Here is a 23,191-nt window from a genome sequence, read left to right as displayed (position 1 = left end):
ACGTCAATCATCCTTACTCAGTGGGTGGAATGAGGAGGACAAGATATTCCTTCAAATTATAACGAACGCCTTCTCTGACCACTTTCTTTTATTTAATACCTGCTGCAGGAATTAATGCCAAGTATCGTACTTGGCAATCGCCTGGTTAACCAACCAATTTACCCATGAGGGCAAACCATGAACATGCAAACTCAAAATTCAAATCAATTTGAAACCCAGCTATGACGCCTTTCAAAAAATGATTTCATATGCCCAAGGATTATCCCTTTAATGAAAGTATTCGTGGACTAGCCTATGTTGACCCACCTTGCCGAAGGCAGAGCTCTGACACACAGCTGATGAGGAAACTCAATGAGGCTTAGCAATATAGTTGCTGGAAGGCGTTTCATGGAGATTGGGTTTGAAAATGCTGACTCATATATCTACAGTAAGAAGTCTCACAACACCAGGTTAAAGCCCAATAAGTTTATTTGGAATCACGAGCTTTCGGAGCGCTGCTCCTTCACCAGGCGAGCAGAGGTAGGTTCACAAACACGGCATATATAGGCAAAGACACAACTGCAAGATAATTACAGATTGGAATGTAAAGAATGGTTGGAATGCGATTCTTTACAGGCAATCAAGTTTTTACCGGTACAAACAGTGTGCGTGGAGAGGAGGATAATCACAGGTTAAAGAGATGTGAATTGTCTCAAGCCAGGACAGTAGGCCTATGCAAACCCAGGCAGTATGGTGGGGGTTACACGTAGTTTGACATGAACCCAAGATCCCGGTTGAGGCCGTCCTCATGCGTGCGGAACTTGGCTATCAGTTTCTGCTTAGTCTCATATATCTACAGTTTGGAGACCAAGGAACTCAAGGATCTGCTGATGACATCTGTGTCTCTAGCTAGAGGATGGTGCCATTGAAGTCATACATATTCGGGTGAGTTGTGACACTGACTATACTCTGCAGGAGTTGCTGGTACTTACTAACTATCTGACTTGTCACGGAGCTAACAACAAGCTGCAGTGAAAACACAAAATTCTGGAAATATTCAACAAGGTCAGGCAGCACCTGTGGAGAGAGAAACGGAGTTAATGGCTGGTAATCTCTATCGGGCGAGGCTCGTAAAATCCCACCCGAGGCTAACGGAGAATTCCGTTTGTGAGCCTCGCTTGCCCCGATTACGGGGCGGACGAGGCAGTAAAATTCCAGCCAATGTTTCACGTCGATGACCTTCCATTACCACAGATGCTACCCGACCTGCTGAGTATTTCAAACATTTTGAATTTTTATTTCAGATTCCCAGCATCCACAGTATTTTGTTCTAACCACCAGTATTGCCCATCCTTTGGTGGAGGGAAGGGTAGACAGAGTTTCTTTGGGGCTGGTTGAGCAACTGGGACTAAGTTAATCCTCTGTGGCAGACTTGGTAAAACCAGAGCTGAACCAAGATGATCTGCATATTAATTACTGATCGAATCCAGAGGGGAGGACCCAACAGCACAGCTGGCATTTACCTCTCAGCTCCTGATAACCACTGGAGCTGATGCTATAGGCTGACCCTTGAAGGTAGTACTGAGGGAGTGCTGCATTGTCAGAAATGCGGTCTTTTGGGTGAGATGTTAAACAGAGACGCTGGCCAGAATTTTGTGGTATTGTTATGGCAGGGGCAGGGGCAGAAAACGTGGCAAGCCGTTCAAAGGTCCATTGACTTCAACAGGGCCAGAAAATCCTGCCGGCAGTAAGGAACGTAAAATTCCACACACCACCCATCTTTCCGGGTGGTTGGAAAATGTCCCATTGCATTATACACATTATATATCCTGAATAATCTTCAATCTTCAACCCTCATTGGGATTTTGTATTGGAATACAGAACAACAATTCGATTCCCGGCTTGGGTCACTGTCTGTGTGGAGTTTGCACATCCTCCTCGTGTCTGCGTGGGTTTCCTCCGGGTGCTCCGGTTTCCTCCCACAGTCCAAAGATGTGCGGGTTAGGTTGATTGGCCATGCTAAAAATTGCCCCTTAGAGTCCTGAGATGCATAGGTTAGAGGGAGTAGTGGGTAAATATGTAGGGATATGGGGGTAGGGCCTGGGTGGGATTGTGGTCGGTGCAGACTTGATGGGCCAAATGGCCTCTTTCTGTACTGTAGGGTTTCTATGATTTAACAATGAAGACAATTCAAAAATGATGCATTTTGGAGCACCTGAAGATATATGAAGATTTCTTTCTAATATTGTGGTAAGTGGTTAAAGAAACCCTTAAAATTGAACCCTTAAAAATTCATTTTTACGGGATTTAGGCATCACCGGCTAGACCAACATTTATTGCCCGTCTTTAGTTACCCTGAGAAGGTGGTGGTGAGCTACCTTCTTGAACCGCTGCAATCCCTGTGGTGTAGGTACAACCGGAGTGCTGTTAGCCCACCTTCTCTTTTGGGTGGCACGGTGGCACAGTGATTAGCACTGCTGTCTCACAGCGCCAGGGACCCGGGTTCGATTCCCGGCTTGGGTGACTGTGCAAAGTTTGCACGTTCTCCCCGTGTCTGCGTGGGTTTTGTCCGGGTGCTCCGGTTTCCTCCCACACTCCAAAGATGTGCAGGTTAGGTGGATTGGCTATGCTAAATTGCCCCTTAGTGCCAGACAGACTAGCTAGCATAAATGCATGGGGTTATGGGATAGGGCCTGGGTGGGATTGCTGTCGGTGCAGGCTCGATAGGCCCCCTCCTTAACTGTAGAGATTCTATGACCTCCATTTTGGCCTGTAAAATTGCCCCTTTGTGACACTGGAATATAACCCAATTGGTTCCTCTGTATTCAGAAGCTGCACTGCTATATTCTTTTAAAAATTGGCCTTAGAATGCATAGACTGCAGCCTCCTAGCCACCAATGACCTCCAGAAAAAGTTTGCTTTAAATTTGTCTCAGATAATTTGTCTTTTCTGGGCATACTTGTGCCAGAGATCTAATCTTGTCATTAAACTGATCTGTCTGGCTGCCTCCTTTCCGAGGCTTATGGGCCAACAGATAAACATCCAATACAGGACTGCGTTTGAGGCCTGGCTAACTGCCCCCACCACTTGAAATATAATCACTCTCAAGCACCATTTAATATCAGTGCATATTTAAGCTGTCAACAAAGTTCCAGAACAGAAGGTTGGCTCACATCTACCTTGAGGCACAGCTCAACAGCCCCTCAAACAGAGTTAATGCTGATTTATTTTTTAAAAACAGGGGACGATCTTAATCTGCTTGTCAATTGATGCCCCAAAGGATGCTGGATGCAAAATCAGGATAGCAACCAGCCAAGAATAATTTTCATGGGCAGCAAAATAAATATGCAATGACGTCCTGAAGAATGCGTGTAAACATGCACTTTAGCAGTAATTTTAGATGTTCCTTATAGATACAAATGGATGTACATTAATAAAAAGGAGCTGCTGGTGCTGTAATTAGCATTCTTCTCTGCATATTAAATCAGTATGATTACAGGTAAGTGCACGATCCATTCTAATGTACCCTAAAATAAAATCCCGTATCGGTTAACATCTAAATTTCATCCTGTATATTTTCACAAGATTGAAACAATTATCAAGCTGATTCACAGTGCACAAAATCTTGCTGAAAGCATCAGAAGATTTATGCAAGAGATAAAGTTTTCAATAAAAGTTTTCCCTCTTAATTTTTTTTAGCATAAAGTATAGCATGAAATATGAAGCATAAATAGTGGCATGGTGACACAGTGGTTAACACTGCAGCCTCGCAGCGCCGGGGACCCAGGTTCAATTCCGGCCTCAGTCACTGTCAGTGTGGATTTTGCACTTTCTCCCCGTGTCTGAGAGAGTTTCCTCCGAGTGCTCTGGATTCCTCCCACACTCCAAGGATGTGCGAGTTAGTTGGGTTGGCTATGCTAAATTTGGCCGTGCGAAATTGACCCTAGAGTGTCAGGGAGATTGGCAGGATAAATGTGTGGGGTTACAAGGATAGGGCCTGTGTGGGATTGTGCTCGGTTAGAACTCGATGGGCCGAATGGCTTCCTTCTGTACTGTAGGGATTCTATGATTCACCCAGGGAGCAGCTCGCAAGGTGGTACAGTGGTTAGCACTGCTGCCTCACAGCGCCAGGGATCCGGGTTTGATTCCTGACTTGGGTCACTGTCTGTGTGGAGTCTGCACATTCTCCCCGTGTCTGCGTGGGTTTCATCCTACAGTCCAAAAGATGTGCTGGTTAGGTGCATTGGCTATGCTAAATTCTCCCTCAGTGCACCCGAACAGGCGGCGGAGTGTGGCGACTAGGGGATTTTCATAGTAACTTCATTGCAGTGTTAATGTAAGCCTGTGATACTAATAAACTTAAAGCAGTTTGAGTGTGGAACTTGCTGCCACATGGGGTAGCTGACGTGAACAGCATGGATGTGTTTAGGAGAAGCTAGATAGAATATCATAGACATGATAAATAAATGGTTAGAAGATTATGAGTTGAATGGATTAGATGAAGTAGGGCAGAGGTATTTTCAGTTTTGCTAGGTAATTATTTCCAGCATTTTGACCTCAGCAATGATGGAGGAATAGTAACACGCGTCCAAATCAGGATGGTGTGTGGCTTGGAGGTGGATGTGTTTTCATGTGCGTCTGAGTGGTGGAGGTCACAGGTATGGTGTCACAGTGAAGCTTTGGCGCGTTTACAATGGTTAGGATAGGCTGCAGATATAGTGCATCAATGATGCAGAAAATAGATGTTTATGTCAGTAGTTGGGATGCTGATAAAGCAGGCTGCTCTGTCTTGGATAGTGTCAAGCTCTTTGAATGTTGTTGCAGCTGTTTAGATATAATCAGCAGAGTCACTGAAATCACTGTCCAGAATGTACTGTAATAACTGCAAACTGATGTCTGAAAAGATGAAACTATCGCTATTTCGAATGGTACAAGAAATGTCAGAAACCAAATGAAAAATTCACAACTGCTTTTTGCTACAAAAATCAACAGTTAAAAAGTGTATCTATTTTGTTTAATGCGGAGTTCACACAATTTCCATTATAACGTATAGATCAGAATTTATAATGCAAAAAGCGAGAGAAAGATGTGGTAACAGGAAATAAGGTTTTGTAGACAGGAAATATATACGGATGTAAGATTTTTAAAAGATATTTTGATGCATTGTGATTGATATAAAATATAACTTTATTAATGCAGCATTTCACAAAAGATAAGCAAAGTCATTCTAACTCCTCCAATTTGTTTCTTTTGATTTGCAAATGTACTTGGGTTTTTAAAAATGCATTAGAACTATTTTTCCTTCGATTTTTACCTTCCCCTCCTCCCATGTTGGAGACCCATTAACTGCCATGAGAGCAAGAAACCTGAATCAAGCTGGACACTGGGTACATGTAACTGTTAAGCTGGATGCTTCTTGTCCGCATATTGATTGAGGGACATGTGACAGAACAGCCCCATTGCACAAAATGATGGCCTCACAAATGTGACCTTAAGCAGCATTTCACTTTCGAGAATCAATGTTTAATCAGATTTCACAATACAGAGAGAACTGAAACAGTTCTCTGCATCACGAATTATTGATCAGAGCTAATGTTACATGTCTGTTAATGGATCCCAGGCCTGAGATCATTACAGAAAATGCTGGAAACGTTCAGCAGACCTGGCAGCACCAACGGAGCGGGAAACAGTGCCAGTGTTCAGGACAATTCTGAGATACCCTCATCAACCTAAAGGGTTGGACAAGATTCAGCGGCCTCCCAGACGCGTGTTTCCCCCCGGCAGGACGTGGCGTGCTGCTTGCTAGTGGCAGGATTCTCTGGTCTCACTGCTGCCAATTGGAATTCCCATTGACGTCAACCCACAACGCAGGGGACCCGGACGGGGGTGCGCCGCCGGTGGGACTGGAGAATCCAGGCTGTTAACTCGGTTTCTTTCTCTGCAGATGCTGCCAGCTAGAGCAGCTAAGTGTTTCTAGCATTTTCTGTTTTAATTTAGATTTCCAGAATATGCAGTAATTTGCTTTTGCATTGAGGAAATTGCAGTCTACTTTTAATTCAAATCACTGACCACTCAGGTTTTTAAGCACTGCATTTCCAGCACTGCCTTTCCAGTTTGCTGTGCCACTTGTCTTGCTCAATTGGGATAATTCAAACAGTTTTTGTGCAAAATCACTCATCATCAGCAGTGGATTATACAACTGCCATGCAATGTTAAACAAAGGAAGTGGAATCTTAAACCAACCTCGTAAAGGATTACTTTCTTTAGTTATCATGTGCTTTGGGCTAAGGCAGAAAAATGTGAGCAAAGAATTCAAGATTTGAATCAAATACACCCAATTTTGGGGCGAGTATGTATAGGAATTCATCTGTTTCAAGATTACTTTTCATTTTTCCCTCCATTCACAATGAGCAAAATCAGTGATGAAACTAGGAAGAATTAAAAATTAACACAATGAGATTACAATATTCACAGCAGTTAGAATACCCATAAAGCCTTAATGGAGTGAAAGCGTTCTTGAAAGTAACTAAAATTTGTTGTAGCAATCAGAGCGACGCACTGCTGTGTTCAACAGCGGGTCAGTGTCATCACAGTGTCACCTTCGCTGACACCTCCAACATAAACCCACAGTAGTACAGTGTAGCTAAACCACCTATTCCATTTCTGCCCCTTGCATTATTTTGAAATGTGCATTCATTAGTATTAATTTTAACTTGGTAAGACTGGACCACAGGGAGACTTGAGTAGGTGAAACATTCTTAAAAAAATCTCAACCTCGATTGTCTGATTCAGGATCGGGGAACTTTTCCTGCTTGGAACTCTTAGGTTCTTTAAAAGTAATTCAAAACACACCAGATCGATCTATAAACTGCAGAGGGTGCCACGCAAATGCCTGAGTTAATTTGCCACAGCAATTTCAGTTTCAAGTAACCGTGGCACATTTTCATTCAGCAAGAAGTCTCAGCACATAAATATCATCCTTCAGTCAGTCTTTAACTTTGGCTAATGGCATTTTGTACTTGACACGTACAAGGAATTAGAATAGAGGTTTGATTTGAGTGTGAAGGTAATCATGCCAAGGGAACAAATTAATATTTTTAGCCAACTCTCAATGATGCACGTTTTTGATTTCACCTTCAGCTTTCTGACTATTCTCCACACAAGTAAACATGCTCGAGAAAGTTTGTGTTCTGAAGCAATTATTTATTTTTGCTGAGTGTTCTCTGCTTCTCGGCATGCTCCACAATCTTCTCTTCCACGTACAGCCCTTTCCGCCTGCGCACGGTATTCATGTACTTGTGTGCCTGGTTCACCGTATCGGCCTTCTCTCCAAAATGCAAGTACTCTTCTTCTGTCGTGGGAACCCAGTAGGGATCACTGGGAATTACCTGCATCACAAAGGGAACAGCAACCGTTACAGTGGAGTTGAACCTAATCACGACAAAGAATTTTGGGGGTGGGGTAGAGGGAACAAACAGCTGTGCACAAAAGAATAAAATCTTCCTGGATAATTCAGTGCATGGTCATCGAGTGACTAGGGTGGCAAGTATATAAACGCAGTGATCTTTATGCCATTAAGGGCTGAAAGCTGGTGTTGCAGAATGAAATACTTTCCACCCCTGGGACACTGGCCGGGAAAAGAAGAGCAGATGTGCGGCAAAGCTTCCTTGTCTCAAACTACAAGTCTTAATCCCAAATTTAGAATAGCACACACCACCCAAAATTCTTCACTTCTCTCACGATCCATCTTTAAGGCACCTCTGGGTTAACTGTCAATGTGATGATAAATTCAGTGGTACTACTGGTTAAAAGGAGTGCAAGTCGAAGAACGAGGACTATGATGTTGTAGACAAGTGTGTGTGTGGCTCCCTTCAAACACATTTACTTACCAGCCAAACTCACTTAAGCTAGCACAGAGGGGAGACTTTTATCTCAGCAGATTGCTGGATTCAGACTCTAAGCTTGCAACTGTTGGCATTTTTTCACCTTGCAGTACTGACCTGCTGGTGTCACATTCTCATCAGGTACTGTTCCCCTATCAACCCTGTGCTCTCTGAACTCCACTAATTCCCGGTCAGGCAATGTCTTTGATTATAAAATTCTCATCCCTCACCCCTCCCTATCTCTGTAATCGCCTCCAAACCCACAACCCTCCAAGAAATCTACACTTCTCAAATTCTGGCCTCTTGTACATCGCTAATTTTAATCACCCCATCATTGGTGGCTGTGCCTTCAGTTGTTGAGGCCCTGAACTCTAGAATATCTCCCTACACCTCTCTGTCTTGCTTTCCTTTAAGACAAGCTACCTCTTTGACTAAGATTTTGGCCACCTGAAGTAACATCTACTTATGGGGCTCAATGTAGTACTTTGGGACATTTCATTGCATTAAAGACGCCATGTAAGTATAAGTTGTTACTGTGTTGAGCTTCATTTGAACTTCAGAAAACATTTATAGGCTAGAGAAAGTTACAGGTGATCGGTTTATCCACTTGTATCATGATCTTAGGAGGGAATTTAATGACAAACATTATTTTTGTGCAAGTCTCCTATGTATATAACTGTTATACAATATTTTTGAATATCAATAAATGAGATGGCAAAGTTTCTCATACTGAATCTAGTAAGATTCCCGACTTGAGTCACTGTCTGTGTAGAGTTTGCACATTCTCCCCGTGTCTGCATGGGTTTCCTCCGGATGCTCCGGTTTCATCCCACAGTCCAAAGATGTGCGGATTAGGTGGATTGGCCATGCTAAATTGCCCCTTAGTGTCAAAGGGACTAGCTAGGATAAATGCATTGGGTTATGGGGATAGGGCCTGGGTGGGATTGTGGTCGGTGCAGACTCGATGGGCTGAATGGTCTCTTTCTGCACTGTAGGGATTCTATGAATCTCTGATGAAGAATTTTATATCTCACAGTATTAGTGCTACAAACTTGGGTGAAAGTACCCACTATTATTGCTAATAATGAATTTGAATAATATGAATAATTCAAATTTAAGGATTGTGTCCTGATAACCTAGTTACTCAGCTATCAACTACCTGCTAAGTGGGAGGAGGCAATTTTTGTTACAAAGTTCAGAACGCTGTGCTGTGCAGTAGTAGGAATTTGGGTCAAGGCCAACCAGTCTCTCAACCGTGCTGGGTAACTGGAGAACGAGTGAATGACAAAGTGCTTCCCCTCAATACAGCAGGGAGAGAACAATCAGTGTGGAGATACTGCAGACTACCCCCCCCCCCGTGCACCTCCTCGCTCCAGACAGAATTGGCAAATGCCTGGGAGCAGGTCTATGCTAACTGATCGATAGATCAAGGTCAAGTGCTGAAGTTCTGAACCCCACATATAATTGGACCCACCAAGCTCAAGAAATATAAAATAACCTAGGGATTTGTTATGAAACAAGAAAACAACAACTGGACCTTTTGCAAGATCCCCCAGTCTATGCAGAATTCAACCCTTTGGCTATTGCAGGTAAAGAAGTGCCAAAGTTAAACTTCAGTATTCTAATTAATTTAAACAAAGCATGTGAGGTTTTCCTGTTGGTTTTGGGTAGGATTGCACCATGCACTCGGATTACCTATCTGCAGGGGTTAATTAGGAAGTGTGGAAAAGGCTCCTAAAAGTCTTCAAAACAGTAGGTTTTAATTTCATTTATGATTTGCTTAAAGCTCTCGAAAGGCCAGGTATGTCTTCTGCAATTTCTGTTCTATATTAGGATTTTCTAGCATCTTTTCAATGGTGGCTTTTGTTCTTTTTATAATCGCTGTCCTTTTCTGTCATTTTGTTTTAATGGGTTTTGTTTGAGAAAACATTCATTGAACATCCAGCAGAGATTCTGAACAAGAGCTTGCGTACATCAGTGGGAGAGAGACTGCAGCCGGGATGAGATTTCTGGAGGGGGAGGGTGAACAGCCAGCTGTCGTGGTGAATATAGGCACCAATGATCTTGGTAAAAAATGGGATGAGATCCTACAAGCTGAATTTAGGGAGTTAGGAGTTAAACTAAAAAGTAGGACCTCAAAGGTAGTAACCTCAGGATTGCTACCAGTGCCACGTGCTAGTCAGAGGAGGAATGTCAGGATAGCTAAGATGAAGACGTGGCTTGAGGGATGGTGCAAGAGGGAGGGATTAAAATTCCTGGGACATTGGAGCCGGTTCTGGGGGACGTGGGACCAGCGCAAATCAGATGGTCTGCACCTGGGCAGGACTGGAACCAATGTCCCAGGGGGAGTGTTTGCTCGTGCTGTTGGGGAGGGTTTAAACTAATGTGGCAGGGGGCTGAGAACTGATGCGGGAAGTAAAGTGGGGACAGAAACAAAAGGCAGTAAGGGGAAAAATGGAAGGCAGAGAAACCAAAGACAAAAATCAAAAAGAGACACAGTACAGAGTACTGAGACTGAAGAGAATTCAGTGAATGAGTCCAGTAAGAGAAATAACACACAGGGAGAGTGTACAAAACATGTCAGGACAGATGGTCTGAGGTGTGTTTGCTTTAACACAAGGAGTATGACAGGTAAGGCAGATGATCTTAAAGCTTGGATTACTACACGGAACTATGATGGAGTGGCAATTACGGAGACTTAGATGTAGAAGGGCAGGACCTGCAGCTTAGCATTCCAGGATTTAGATGTTTCAGATGAGATAGAGAGGGTGACAAAAGAGGTGGGGGTGTTGCTTTACTGATAGGGTGACACCTTGGTGGGATCATGCAGTGAGGTCAAATGGGTAGTACTCAGGAATAGGAGCAATGCAATCACACTATTGGAGTTGTACTACTGAACTCCCAACAGCCAGTGTGAAGTGTAGGAACTGATATGTCAGGGAAGATGTAAAAAACAACAGGGTTATTGTGATGGGCAATTTTAACTTCCCTCAACATAGACAGGGATTCATTCCTTTAGTGCCAGGGGCTTGGACAGGGCTGAGTTTGTTCAGTGCGTCCAAAAGTGCTTCTTGAGGCAATATGTAGATAGTCCAACTCGGGAAGGGGCTATCTTAGACCTGGTTCTGGGATACGAGCCTGGACAGGTGATTGATGTCTCAGTGGGGGACCATTTTGGGAATAGTGATCACAATTCTATAAGTTCCAAGATACTTGCAGAAAAGGATAGTAGTCATCCCGGAGTGAAAGTACTAAACTGGGAGAAGGCTAATTACGACAGTATTAGACAGGAACTAGGGAATGTAGACTGGGGGCAACTGTGTGTGAGTGTAAATCCACATCCGATATTGGCCAAAATCTTTGTATCCTCTTTAGCCACGGGCAAGGTACCAGAGGATTGAAGAGTAGCTAACATTGTTCCTCTGTTTAAAAAGGGCAGAAGAGACAATCTGGGAAATTGCAGGCCTGTGAGCTTTACATCAGCGGTGGGGAAATTATTGGAGACGATTCTTAGGTACAGGGTAGACTCACATTTGGAAGAGAGTAGGCTTATTAGTGATAGGCAGCATGGTTTTGTGAAGGGGAGGTCGTGCCTCCCAAACTTGATTGAGTTCTTTGAGGAAGTGACAAGAAACATTGACCAGGGTTAGGGCAGTGGATATTGTATACACAGACTTTAGTAAAGCCTTCGATAAGGTTCCTCATGCAGGCTGACAGAGAAGGTGAAGTCATATGGGATCCGAGGTGAGCTGGTAAGATGGATACAAAACTGGCTTGGGCATAGAAGCCCGCCAACGCCGGCATCTCCACATCTGGACATAGAAAGCAGAGAGTAGCAGTGGAAGGGTACTTTTCTAACTGGAGGACTGTGACAAGCGGTGTTCCACAAGGATCAGTGCTGGGGCCTCTGTTGTTTGTAATATATATAAATGATTTGGAGGAAAATGTAGGTGGTCTGATTAGTAAATTTGCAGATGATACAAAAATTGGGGGACTATCAGATAGTGAGGGGATACAGCAGGATATAAATCAGCTGGAGACCTGGGCCAAAAGATGGCAGATGGAATTTAACCCGGACAAATGAAAGGTGATGCAATTTGGAAGGTCTACTGCAGAAGGAAAGTATATAGTAAATGGTACAGCCCTTAGAAATATTAGCATACAGAGGGATCGAGGCACACAGATCCATAGTTCACTGAAGGTGGCAACTCAGGTGGACAAGGTGGTCAAGAAGGTGTATGGCATGCTGACTTTCATCGGTTGGGGTGTTGAGTATAGGAATTGGAAAATCATGTTGCAGCTGTATAAGGCTTTGGTTAGGCCTCATTTGGAGTATTGTGTACAATTCTGGCCGTTACACTACCTGAAGGATGTTGATGCATTGGAAAGGGTGCAGGAGAGATTTACCAGGATGTTGTCTGGTTTGGAGGATATGGACTATGAAGTAAGGTTGAACAAACTTGCATTGTTTTCATTGGAGCATTGGAGGATGAGGGGGACCTGATAGAGGTTTACAAGTTTATGACAGGCTTGGATAGAGTGGATAGTCAGAGTGTTTTTCCCAGAGTCGGAGGGTAAATTATTCAGGGGTATAGGTTGAAAGCGAGAGGGGGAAAGTTTAAAAGAGATGTAAGGGGCAAGTTTTTCATTCAGAGGGTGGTGAATGCCTAGAACACACTGCTAAAGGAGGTGGTGGAAGCAGATTCTATAACGTTCAAGAGGCATCTGGATAGATACATGGGTAGGCAGGGAATAGAGGGATATGGGCCATGGAGGCAAGAAAATATTAGAGAGGCATCTGTGTCGGCACAGACTTGATGGACCGAAGGGCCTGTTCCTGTGCTGTACTGTTCTTTGTTTATCCTCAGTTTGGATATTCGTGTAATGAAACAATACTGTGCGATAACCGCTTAGCATGTTTGTCTGAAGTTTCTCTTTTTTAAGCGGAACATTAACTCATTTGAAATAAATGGATTCCGAGTAAACTTTCAGACTAATGTGATAACCTTTGGTACTTCTCATTCTCCAGTGCGATTTACAGGCTTTGGGTTAGTGCAGATCACATTTCCAAAACACATATCTATTCAGTCAATAAATTGCAACTTCTAAAACAATATTATTTAAGCACAAAGCCTAATGCCAACAACAACATTTGGAGGATTCATTGATTACAAGCGAGAGACTGATGTAATAACAGATATTGCCCGTGACCCTATATCCTTCAGCACGAGTTGTGCAGAAGATAATTCAGTCTATTTATGTAATCAGGGATCATCAACTCCTTCACGCCATCCTCTTTATATCATCAGTGCTTATTGTTTGAAAGAAAGAAAATACACGGATAAAAGGTTTGTTATGATTGAACCCAAAGAGTCTAAAGATTAGCTGGCTAGGTGGATTGGCCATGAAAAATTGCCCCCTTAGTGTCGGAGGACTAGCAGGGTAAATACATGGGGTTACGGGGATAGAGCCTGGGTGGGATTGTTGTCGGTGCAGGCTTGATGGGCCGAATGGCCTTCTTCTGCACTGTAGGGATTCGTGATTGATTCTAATTTTTTTTTAAACAGGGGCACCAACTGAAAACCTCTCTCCCTAAAACTCAGTGTACTAATGATGAAAATATTGATAGATTTATAACTTGGGCTCTAACCAACTAGCAGTAAATATTGTGATCATATTGGTATGTAGGTCACCGGCACAGATACCAAGCAGTGTGGACCAGTTGGAAAGTAGAATCATATCTTGCTTTAAAAGGGGATTGCTTGAGATATATATTCAGGCCATTAAGTCTGCAATACTGCTTTTCTCCAACATAAGCCATCTTACTCAATCTCACACTTCACCTTGTCTCCAAACATCTTTAAGGCAAAATACTCAAGCAACTGTCTAAGTGTCTTTCAAAGAACATTGACTCTGCTTCAACAACAGTTTACACCGGGGAGAAACATATTCCAATCACCTTGGAGCAAAGAATTTTTATTCTCTAACTTCAACATAATTCTTATGATCATCTTAAGTTTGCATCATGTGTCACTGGCTGACTCACCAATGGAACCAAACCATCGCTTTAAAGCCTTCATTTACCAGAAGGTTAGGAAGATGTTTCCACTCGTGCGCAAATCCAAAACAAGGGTGCATAAATATGATAGCTACTAATATGGAGGAATTCAGCAGAAATGATTTTGGAGTGTGAAGTGGTTGAGGCGAATAGGATCACAGAATCAAGATGCATTTAAAGGCAAGTTAAATGTGGGAGGAGGGAACAGTAAGATATCTTAAGAGGGCTCAATGAAGCAAGATGAGAGGAACCTCGGGAAGAGCATAAATTCCAGCATGGAGCCATTGGGCCAAATGGCCTGTTCTTGTGCAGTGATTTTCTATGTAACAATCAGATCATTCTTTGACTAACTCAGTCCCTGTGAAAAAAAGTTCCAAATTCTCAATTTTCCCTTCACAACTGCAACCCATCAGCGCTGGGAAATCCAGTATATGTTACAGAACGGTCCCCCCTCACTGCACTGTCAAAGATGCAAAATATACGCCAGAATTTACTGGGAATATCGACGGTTCTCAGATTCTTTTAATTATTTTAACTGTTTGGGGGTGAAAGGAAGAAAGTTCTACATTAGCTGAGCTTTACAAAGTTAAACATAAGCTGCTTTGTTCGCTAAATCCTTTGATAGAAGTATCCGTTCAACAACTCAGGAAAAAAAAAGTAACCACACTGACAGGAAATCTCGATGACTTCTGTAGAACATAAAAGCAGCTTTTGCAGGAGACAATTATGACAAGATTACTTTTTTTTTATTAACTTTAGCCTTCAAGCCACTGGACTGGAATGCCACTTAGGATTTATGCTGCTGATTGCATGACCCAAACACTCACGCAGCAGTCAAAAATCATAATTACTGCACCAGCACAGGCAAGCCCTTACACCTGGTTGGGAATCTAAGCTAGTGAGATGTCTAATTTAAAGAACACAGATGGCAGTGAAACCAACGACAAGATTTACTGTAAAACAAAACCCTTTTCTGCTCTGAGAACTCAGGGCAGTGCCGGAGGGGCATATGTCACCGTACATCTGCTTCTGTTTAGCAGCACAGAATTTGTGAAAGCATAGCAAGACTGAAAAAAAAAATGCATTTATCCTGCCAGTCAAGGGCCCTGCTCTCCAAGATGAATTAGTTCCATGCGATGGTTCAGCTGTTGTTTTTGCTTCTCTCAATTTCTCCTCTCCTGAAGGTACCGGTGCCAACAACCCTCAGTACCTTGTTTGTGTGGCCCATTCTTTACGAGAGAGAGAGAGAGTGAGAGGGGGGTGGTGGTTTAAGGTTTTGTCGACAGTTCAGCTATGGGAGTCTTCGAATCCCAACAAGCTTTGCTTTTTTGTCATGGTCCATAAAAGCACAGTTTTTAGCGGAGGAAGTGGCCAGTATCGGGAACCTAGCTGACTTCCCGAATGCCTTAGCTCAAAGCTACTGATGGTCAGTCGTTAGCCCTTCCGCTGTTTTGGTTGAAGTCAGCCTAGCTGATCATGGACCAGAAATCAAACTTTAGACCTTTCTGGTCTATATGTCTCAGTCCTGCAATGTATGCTGGATTTAATTAGGTTTCTCATTTAAATAAGATTTGGTCCTCGATGCTCACATGGATTTATTGAAAGAATGCAAACAAAATCCATTTATGATGAGATTACCCAGCCCTCATTACTTTTTCACAATCGAGTTATATTCACAATTGAACTTTATCTCATTCACTTTGTGACGAGGCATCACTCATTATTCCAAGCATGTTTAGCACTGTGATGACTAATATTTTTGAAAGACTTTTCCCCAGATTATTTCAGTGCTTTTGCTTTCTGTGTTTCAAACCATTCTTGTGGATGAGTCCTCAGTCATATGTCCCCAACACTATTTTCAGTTGTCCTAATATTGAGATGAAATATCAGAGCATGCCTCAGATAACAAACAGATTAGTTAACCTATCAGCTTTCCTTTCTTTGATAGAATAATGCCCTGCTAGACCCTGTTTTAAAGTTTAACTGAATAGAGCTAATAAAATTGTTAAATAGAATCCCCTCAGCAGAAGGAGGCCATGTATTTCTTACCTACATAACTCCAGTCATTATATTATCATACTTTTGTGTCAAATTCTTTGATTATAAATTTCTGTTTATACATTGATAATGGAAGTTGTCGGCATAAACTTGTCACACTGCCAATGGGTGCAGAGCAGCATTTCCAACTCCTTCGGGTGGGATTCTCTGGCCTCCCAGCCGTGTGTTTCTCGGCAGCGGGAGTTGGCGTGCCGTTGGTTGGTGGTGGGATTCTTTGGTCCCACTGCTGTCAATAGGATTTTCCATTGAAGCCACCCCACTCTGCCGGGAAACCCATGGGTGGGGGTGAGCTGCTGGCAGGGCCAGAGAATCCCACTGTCACCGAATGGCCGGAGAATCCTGCCCTTAGCCTGCATTGCAGATAACTTCAACCAGCTTTGCTTCCCAAACTGAGAAAAGATTTGTTAACCGTATTACACAAAAGAGACAAAATCTATTACTTTAAACCCAGGCTCTAAACCTCTTTGTGTCTGATGGCTACATTTTCAAAGCCAAAAAACAATGATCAAACTTGGCTTTGTCTTTGTGTAGTCTATCTAATGCAATTAAATCAAACCAGCTTATTTCAAATCTTCCAATAATTCAACATTTTAAGCACCAAATTCCTATTTTGCTATGAGGCTTATGTTGCTGAATTCAAATGATTGGATATTTCATTTTTTTAATACCATATCGTCTAAATTATTGTAGATTGTAGTAAAAGGTAACAAACAATTCACAGATGTCGTTCTAACCACAATCAGTTTAATCTTCCCTGAAAAAAGAAAATTAACCTCAACTTAATCACTTTGGAAGTCCCCTTCTTCAAAGATTCAAGATTTGTTACCGTATGCAACATGCCTCAAGAACCAACCTCCAGGGAAGCGACAGTTACATCTCATCAATTAAGATTTGAGTAAGCAGCCCCACAGCAATCAAATTATGCCTCAGTTATAGCCACCTGTGTCCAATCACATTTACTTTTACTGCAGTTTGAATATTAAGAGGTTTACGGCATGGAAACCGGCCCTTCGGCGCAACTTGTCCATGCCGCTCAGTTTTTAACCACTAAGTTGGTCCCAATTTTTTTGATTTGATTTGATTTGTCACATGTATTAACATACAGTGAAAAGTATTGTCTCTTGCGTGCTATACAGACAAAGCATACCGTTCACAGAGAAGGAAATAAGAGAGTGCAGAATGTAGTGTTACAGTCATAGCTAGGGTGTAGAGAAAGATCAACTTAATGCAAGGTTAAAAGTCTGACAGCAGCAGGGAAGAAGCTGTTCTTGAGCCGGTTGGTACGTGACCTCAGACTTTTGTATCTTTTTCCCGAAGGAAGAAGGTGGAAGAGAGAATGTCCGGGGTGCGTGGGGTCTTTAATTATGCTGGCTGCTTTGCCGAGGCAGCGGGAAGTGTCAACAGAGTCAATGGATGGGAGGCTGGTTTGCGTGATGGATTGACCTTTTGTAGTTCCTTGCGGTCTTGGTCTTGGCCCGCATTTGGCTCATATCCCTCTATACCCATGTAACTGTCTAACTGCTTTTTAAAAGACAAAATTGTACCCGTCTTAATTACTACCTCTGGCAGCTTGTTCCAGACACTCACCATCCTCTGTATGAAACAATTGCCCCTCTGGACCCTTTTGTATCTCTCCCCTCTCACCTTAAACCTCTGCCCTCTAGTTTTAGACTCCCCTACCTTTGGGAAAATATATTGACTATCTAGCTGATCTATGCCCCTCATTATTTTATGGACCTCTATAAGATCACCCCTCAGCCTCCCACGCTCCATGAAAAAAGTCCCAGTCTATCCAGCCTCTCCTTATAACTCAAACCATCACATCCCAGTAGCATCCTAGTAAATCTTTTCTGCACTCTTTCTAGTATAATAATGTCCTTTCTATAATAGGGTGACTAGAACTGTACACACAATTCCAAGTGTGGCCTTACCAATGTCTTGTACAACTTCAACAAGACGTTCCAACTCCTGTATTCAATGATCTGACCAATGAAACCAAGCATGCCGAATGCCTTCTTCACCATTCCATGATGATATTCATCATCAGCTTGTGGATTTGCTGCTAAGGTTGGCATTTACTGTCCTTCCCTAACCGTCCAATGCACTTGAGTATCTTGCTCAGTCACTTCAGGAAACAATTAAGAGTCATATCATTGGTGTGGACAGGAGACATTTATAGACAAGATTGGATAAGGATGAGAAGTTAGTTTCCATAAAACAAATTAGTGAACAATTTGGGTATTTACAACAATCTGACAACTTCATCATCACTTTTAGCACCTCTCTATTTCCATATTTATTTCTAAATCAAATTACCATGGTGAGATTCGAACATACTCGGCAGAGCCCTGACAAAAGGTCATCCAGACTCATAATGTTGGCTCTATTCTCTCTCCACAATGTTGTCAGATCTGCTGAGATTTTACACCATTTTCTGTTTTTGTTTCAGATTCCAGCATCAGCAGTATTTTGCTTCTACCTAGAGATTTAATAGCATGGACAGTGAAAGAACTTTCCTCCTAGTTGGGAAGTCACTAACAAGAGACCTATCACTAAAAGATTGGGAAGTGAGGTTGGGACCACCACTGACCACTATTATTTCTGACTGCAAAAGAGGAGATCAGCAAAACTCTACTCATGAAATCCAGAATGGCAAGTCAAGCTTGGCAACTGGGTCCATGTACATCTGAGGCACTGGTGACTCACAATTGAAGAGGGCACTGATTTACATTGCGCTGAAACAGTTTAACGTGCACCTTTGTTTCTAGGGTGGGCTGAAGTTCAAAAGTTTTCTGGTGATGATGGCGATCAGGTGTTTGAATGGGACATTATCTCAGAACTCATTCCAGCGTTTCTCAGGACTGAGTGAGGACACATTAGCAGGATCCCAGCGAGGCACGCTCATAGAGGTTCTCGAGTTCACTGTATACTAGTAAATTCAAATTGGCTATGGTTTGATTCTACTTATGAGCTATGTGCACCTCTCCCTCTAGATTTTGTCTGGGGGGGGATTTGGTGCCATAGTGGGAAGAGGTAGCTGCAGAGTTAGTTGCAGAGTTAAACTAACCAACTGGAGGCATGTACGTTGCAACGCCTCCCCCCCAACCCCCCCTTGGAGTACCTTGGGGTATTTGATAATATTCAAGGTGCAACAATTTATCTTTGAATGTACTTGTCATTATCTTTAGGTGGGTAGAAAGACTTGGACAGATATTACTACACAGTGCTTTTGCAGCGCAGAAACTTTGTCACAGGGATTGGATAGGATGGGGAGCATTACACATTAAGAGTAATTTGGACACTGGGCTATGAGGAAAGCGCAGGACAGTGGGATCAGATTGCTAGCTCTGACAAGATGGGGCGAATGGCCTCCTCCTGTGTTTTCAAATCCTATACTTTAAATACAATTGCACTCCAAATACGATGGGTGAGATTCTCCGAGCTCGTCCGTGGCCACCCCGCTGCCAGCGAGTGTGGAAAATCTGGCGCTCAGCCAAAACTCCATTCACTGCAGCAACACTCCAGCTGTGGACAAGGTCAGAGGTTTTTGGCACATTTCTTTTAACACCATGATATGGCTTTGTCCGAGTATGATATTCCCGCACTAAGTTTAACAAAGTTCTTAGTGTTGATGTGCCATTTCCACGGATTTCACTTACATATAAGCTAACTTGCTGTCATTTCTTAATCATTTAGAATGCAACACATATATAGGTGTTTGCAAAACAGCACTGATTCCTCTTTTTTCCATTTCATTGTCAGTGCAATTACTGCAAGATTTGTGAGTGAACTACATTTATAAGAACTCTTATTCATTGCCACTTTAGAAACAAAAATAAAGCCAGGAGGTAACAGCAGCTCCAGCAACGTATGAAAAGGAACAGACAAGATAACATTTCAGATTCTCTCATTGTCAGATGTGCCGTGTATTGTCAGCATTTTGCTGTTAGTTTCAGTAGTTACAGCTCCATCTGCCTCAAGGACGTATTTTGTTCAGTTACAAGAAATGGGACTGGCTTTACCGCTGAGGCTGAACATGAAGCTGAGCAAGGTTAGCAATTCAGTAAAACCTAAGCTGCCCTCAAATTCATTGTTTCTTAACGCTGACCTCAGTGGAAATTGCAGAACTCACTTTACACTGTAATAAGAAGCCAGCCAGTGATGTCCATATGTTCGGAAAACTATTTTGTGTGATGGAGTTTTTCAGGGAAAAGCCATTATTCAAGAGATTGAATTACATGAAATACAATGTCACGTCTTTGCTTAGCATCCATTACCGGCAGAGAATTTATGGGTTGCTTTAATTCAAGATTGAGAGAAAACACCAAATCTAACAAGAAACTAATGCGAAATACTGTGGCCCTGTTGAATTTTAAGCAAACAAACATTGGACACTGAAGTTACGCGGTAGGACACCAGCACACAAATACTGAAACGTCTTCCAAAGTTCTGTTCTTCGCTATTTTAGCAAAGTTATTTCTGAAACAGCATGAATAAGGGATTTCTTACAAAAGTGTCAAAGTGTTTACGTGTTACTGTCCTAGGGTGCTGGATTCCACTTCTCCAAGGTGCTACTGTGGAATTGGAAGCAAATGCGTCATCAGCGATATATGCACAAGACATGCAGGCTGCTGGAGGGGAAAGTGTGGCTTCCAGGTCGCGTTAACTGTCTGGAGCTAATCTGCTGATCTCTGTGTTGTCAGAATAAATCTGTTACTGCTAAAAAAATAGTGACTTTTCTGGGACAAATTGTGTTATCGCAATAATTTTCTTATAAAAATATAAACTCAAACCCCCGATGGTTCAGTGGGTAAATTACCTTGTTTGACACTGAACCGCAGTGACCAGAAAGATGCAAGGTTTGAGCTATGCTGAGTTAGTCAGTCTCAACTGAGATGGTGGGGGAAGCTGCAACAAGCTTCAATCATCCCTGACCTAGGGAGATGAAACAGCCATTAGACAGGCTTCCCCTTCTGCTTGTCCAGAACACTTTGTTTTAATTGCCAGTATTGTGGATGCTGAGTGTGCACTAAAACCTCCACAATATTAATTGATTCTCTCTTTCAGCCCAGCGCTGTCTTCCTTCACCTCACCATTAATTTTGACATATTCCCACAGTTCACCATACAGTAACTTCTTGCACTCTCCTTTCTCTCCTTCAATTCTCATGTTTTATTTCCCCCACGCTTCAGTCAACTCTGACATCCTTTTCCTTCCCATCATTGTCTTTTTTGATTCTACCACTCTTGTCAAGGTGAGGGGGGAATTTGGAGCAGCACAGTGGGATAAGTTGGAAGTCGTTTTTTGATTTGATTTGATTTATTATTGTCACATGTATTAGTATACAGGGAAAGTATTGTTTCTTGCGCGCTATACAAAGCATACCCGTACATAGAGAAGGAAAGGCGAGAGTGCAGAGTGTAGTGTTACAGTCATAGCTAGGGTGTAGAGAAAGATCAACTTAATCCAAGTTGGGCCATTCAAAAGTCTGATGGCAACAGGGAAGAAAGAAGCTGTTCTTGCGTTGGTTGGTACGTGATCTCAGACTTTTGTATCTTTTCCCGTTGGAAGAAGGTGGAAGAGAGAATGTCTGGGGTGCGTAGGATCCTTAATCATGCTGGCTGCTTTTCCGAGGCAGCGGGAAGTGTAGACAGAGTCAATGGATGGGAGGCTGGTTTGCATGATGGTTTGGGCTACATTCATGATCTTTTATAGTTTCTTGCGGTCTTGGGCAGAGCAGGAGCCATACCAAGCTGTGATACAACCAGAAAGAATGCTTTCTATGATGCATCTGTAAAAGTTGGTGAGAGTTGTTTTTTTGGAGCTGGAGGGGATAAACCAGATGTGGTACAGTGGGGTGGGGTAGAGAGAAAGTGTGAGCAATAATTGGGAGAGGGAAGACCAACAGATATTAACTAAAGAGTTGAGGGGAGGGGGGGGGGGGGGGGGGGGGGGAGGGGGGTGGGGTGGGTGACAGAATATCAGGTTCTTGTGTGGGTGGATATAGAATGCCAGTTAAAATTGGGAAGGCGAGTGCCAGCATTGGTTCGGAGGATGTGCAGGAAAAGGAAAAGATAAAACTCAATGTTTGCTGCCTACAGATCCATCCGGTCCATAGCAAATAGGACCAGGTTCAGATGCTGGTTTAGGATGAAACTATTAAAAAGATAATAATTAAAACCTTTTTCTACCATTCACAGATTATCTGATGCCACTGGAGAAAAGGGTAATTAATTCCCCAAACTGTTAAAAAACAAACCAATTCCTTATAAAATTAAAACTGTAGCCATCAGTTTCATTGTGTTAAATTATAAAATCTACAATGCATCAAAAATGCCAACATTTTCTAGGTGCCCATGCTTTCAACACCTATATCCCTCTTCATGTGCTTTTGCCTCCAATATCCACCAATGAAAATTTGACTTACCTAAAGCCTAAATCATAACCTTAAACCCTACTGTAGTTTTAATACTGGCAAGACTTGGCTTGGTGATAGCACTTTTACCACTAAATCAGGTTGTGGGCCCACTCCAGACATTTCAGCATAATTTTTTAAAAGTTAAAGCTTAAAGTTTATTTATTAGTGTCACAAGTAGGTTTACATTAACACTGCAATGAAGTTACTGTGAAAATTGGGGATATCTCAGCAGGTCTGGCAGCATCTATAAGGAGAGAAAAGAGCTGACGTTTCGAGTCCAGATGACCCTTTGTCAAAGCTCATTTTCTCTTTTGGTTTCAGATTCCAGCATCCGCAGTAATTTGCTTTTATTACTGTGAAAATCCACACGTCGTCACACTCAGGCGCCTGTTTGGGTACACCGAGGGAGAATTTAGCATGGCCAGTGCACCCAACCAGCACGCCTTTTGTTCTGCAGGAAGAAACCGGAGCACCTGGAGGAAACCCACACTGACACGGGTAGAACGTGCACACTCCGCACAAACAGTGACCCAAGCCGGGAATTGAACCCGGGTCCCTGGCGCTGTGGGGTGGCAGTGCTAACCACTGTGCCAAATCTAGGATGACATTCCACTGGAGGGCTGAGAGAAATGAGAAGTGCACTGTTTTCATATGAGATATTACAACGAGTCCCTGTCAAACCACTCAAGTGGACGCACAAGGTTCCACATCACTTGAAGAGTGACAGAGGAGTTCTCTTGGTGTTGGATCAATATCCATTTCTCAACCAGTGTCTAAACCAGATTATCTGATCAT

At 42.7% G+C, this 23,191-nt stretch overlaps 1 protein-coding gene across 1 annotated transcript in view; it reads right to left on the bottom strand.

Annotated features, from left to right (window-relative positions):
* Positions 1-4,976: 4,976 nt before the first annotated feature.
* Positions 4,977-23,191, bottom strand: part of efl1 (elongation factor like GTPase 1) — a 338,480-nt gene continuing 320,265 nt past the window's right edge. Inside the window, exon 20 of the mRNA XM_078241003.1 lies at positions 4,977-7,367. Within this exon, the coding sequence (XP_078097129.1) occupies positions 7,179-7,367 (189 nt within the window). The 3' untranslated portion in view covers positions 4,977-7,178. The remainder of the gene's footprint in view (positions 7,368-23,191) is intronic.

Source organism: Mustelus asterias, chromosome 24 (genome assembly GCF_964213995.1).
Source record: "Mustelus asterias chromosome 24, sMusAst1.hap1.1, whole genome shotgun sequence".
NCBI lineage: Eukaryota > Metazoa > Chordata > Chondrichthyes > Carcharhiniformes > Triakidae > Mustelus > Mustelus asterias.
The sequence above is the reverse complement of the archived record's forward strand: the minus strand, read 5'-3'. Positions and strand labels throughout refer to the sequence as shown.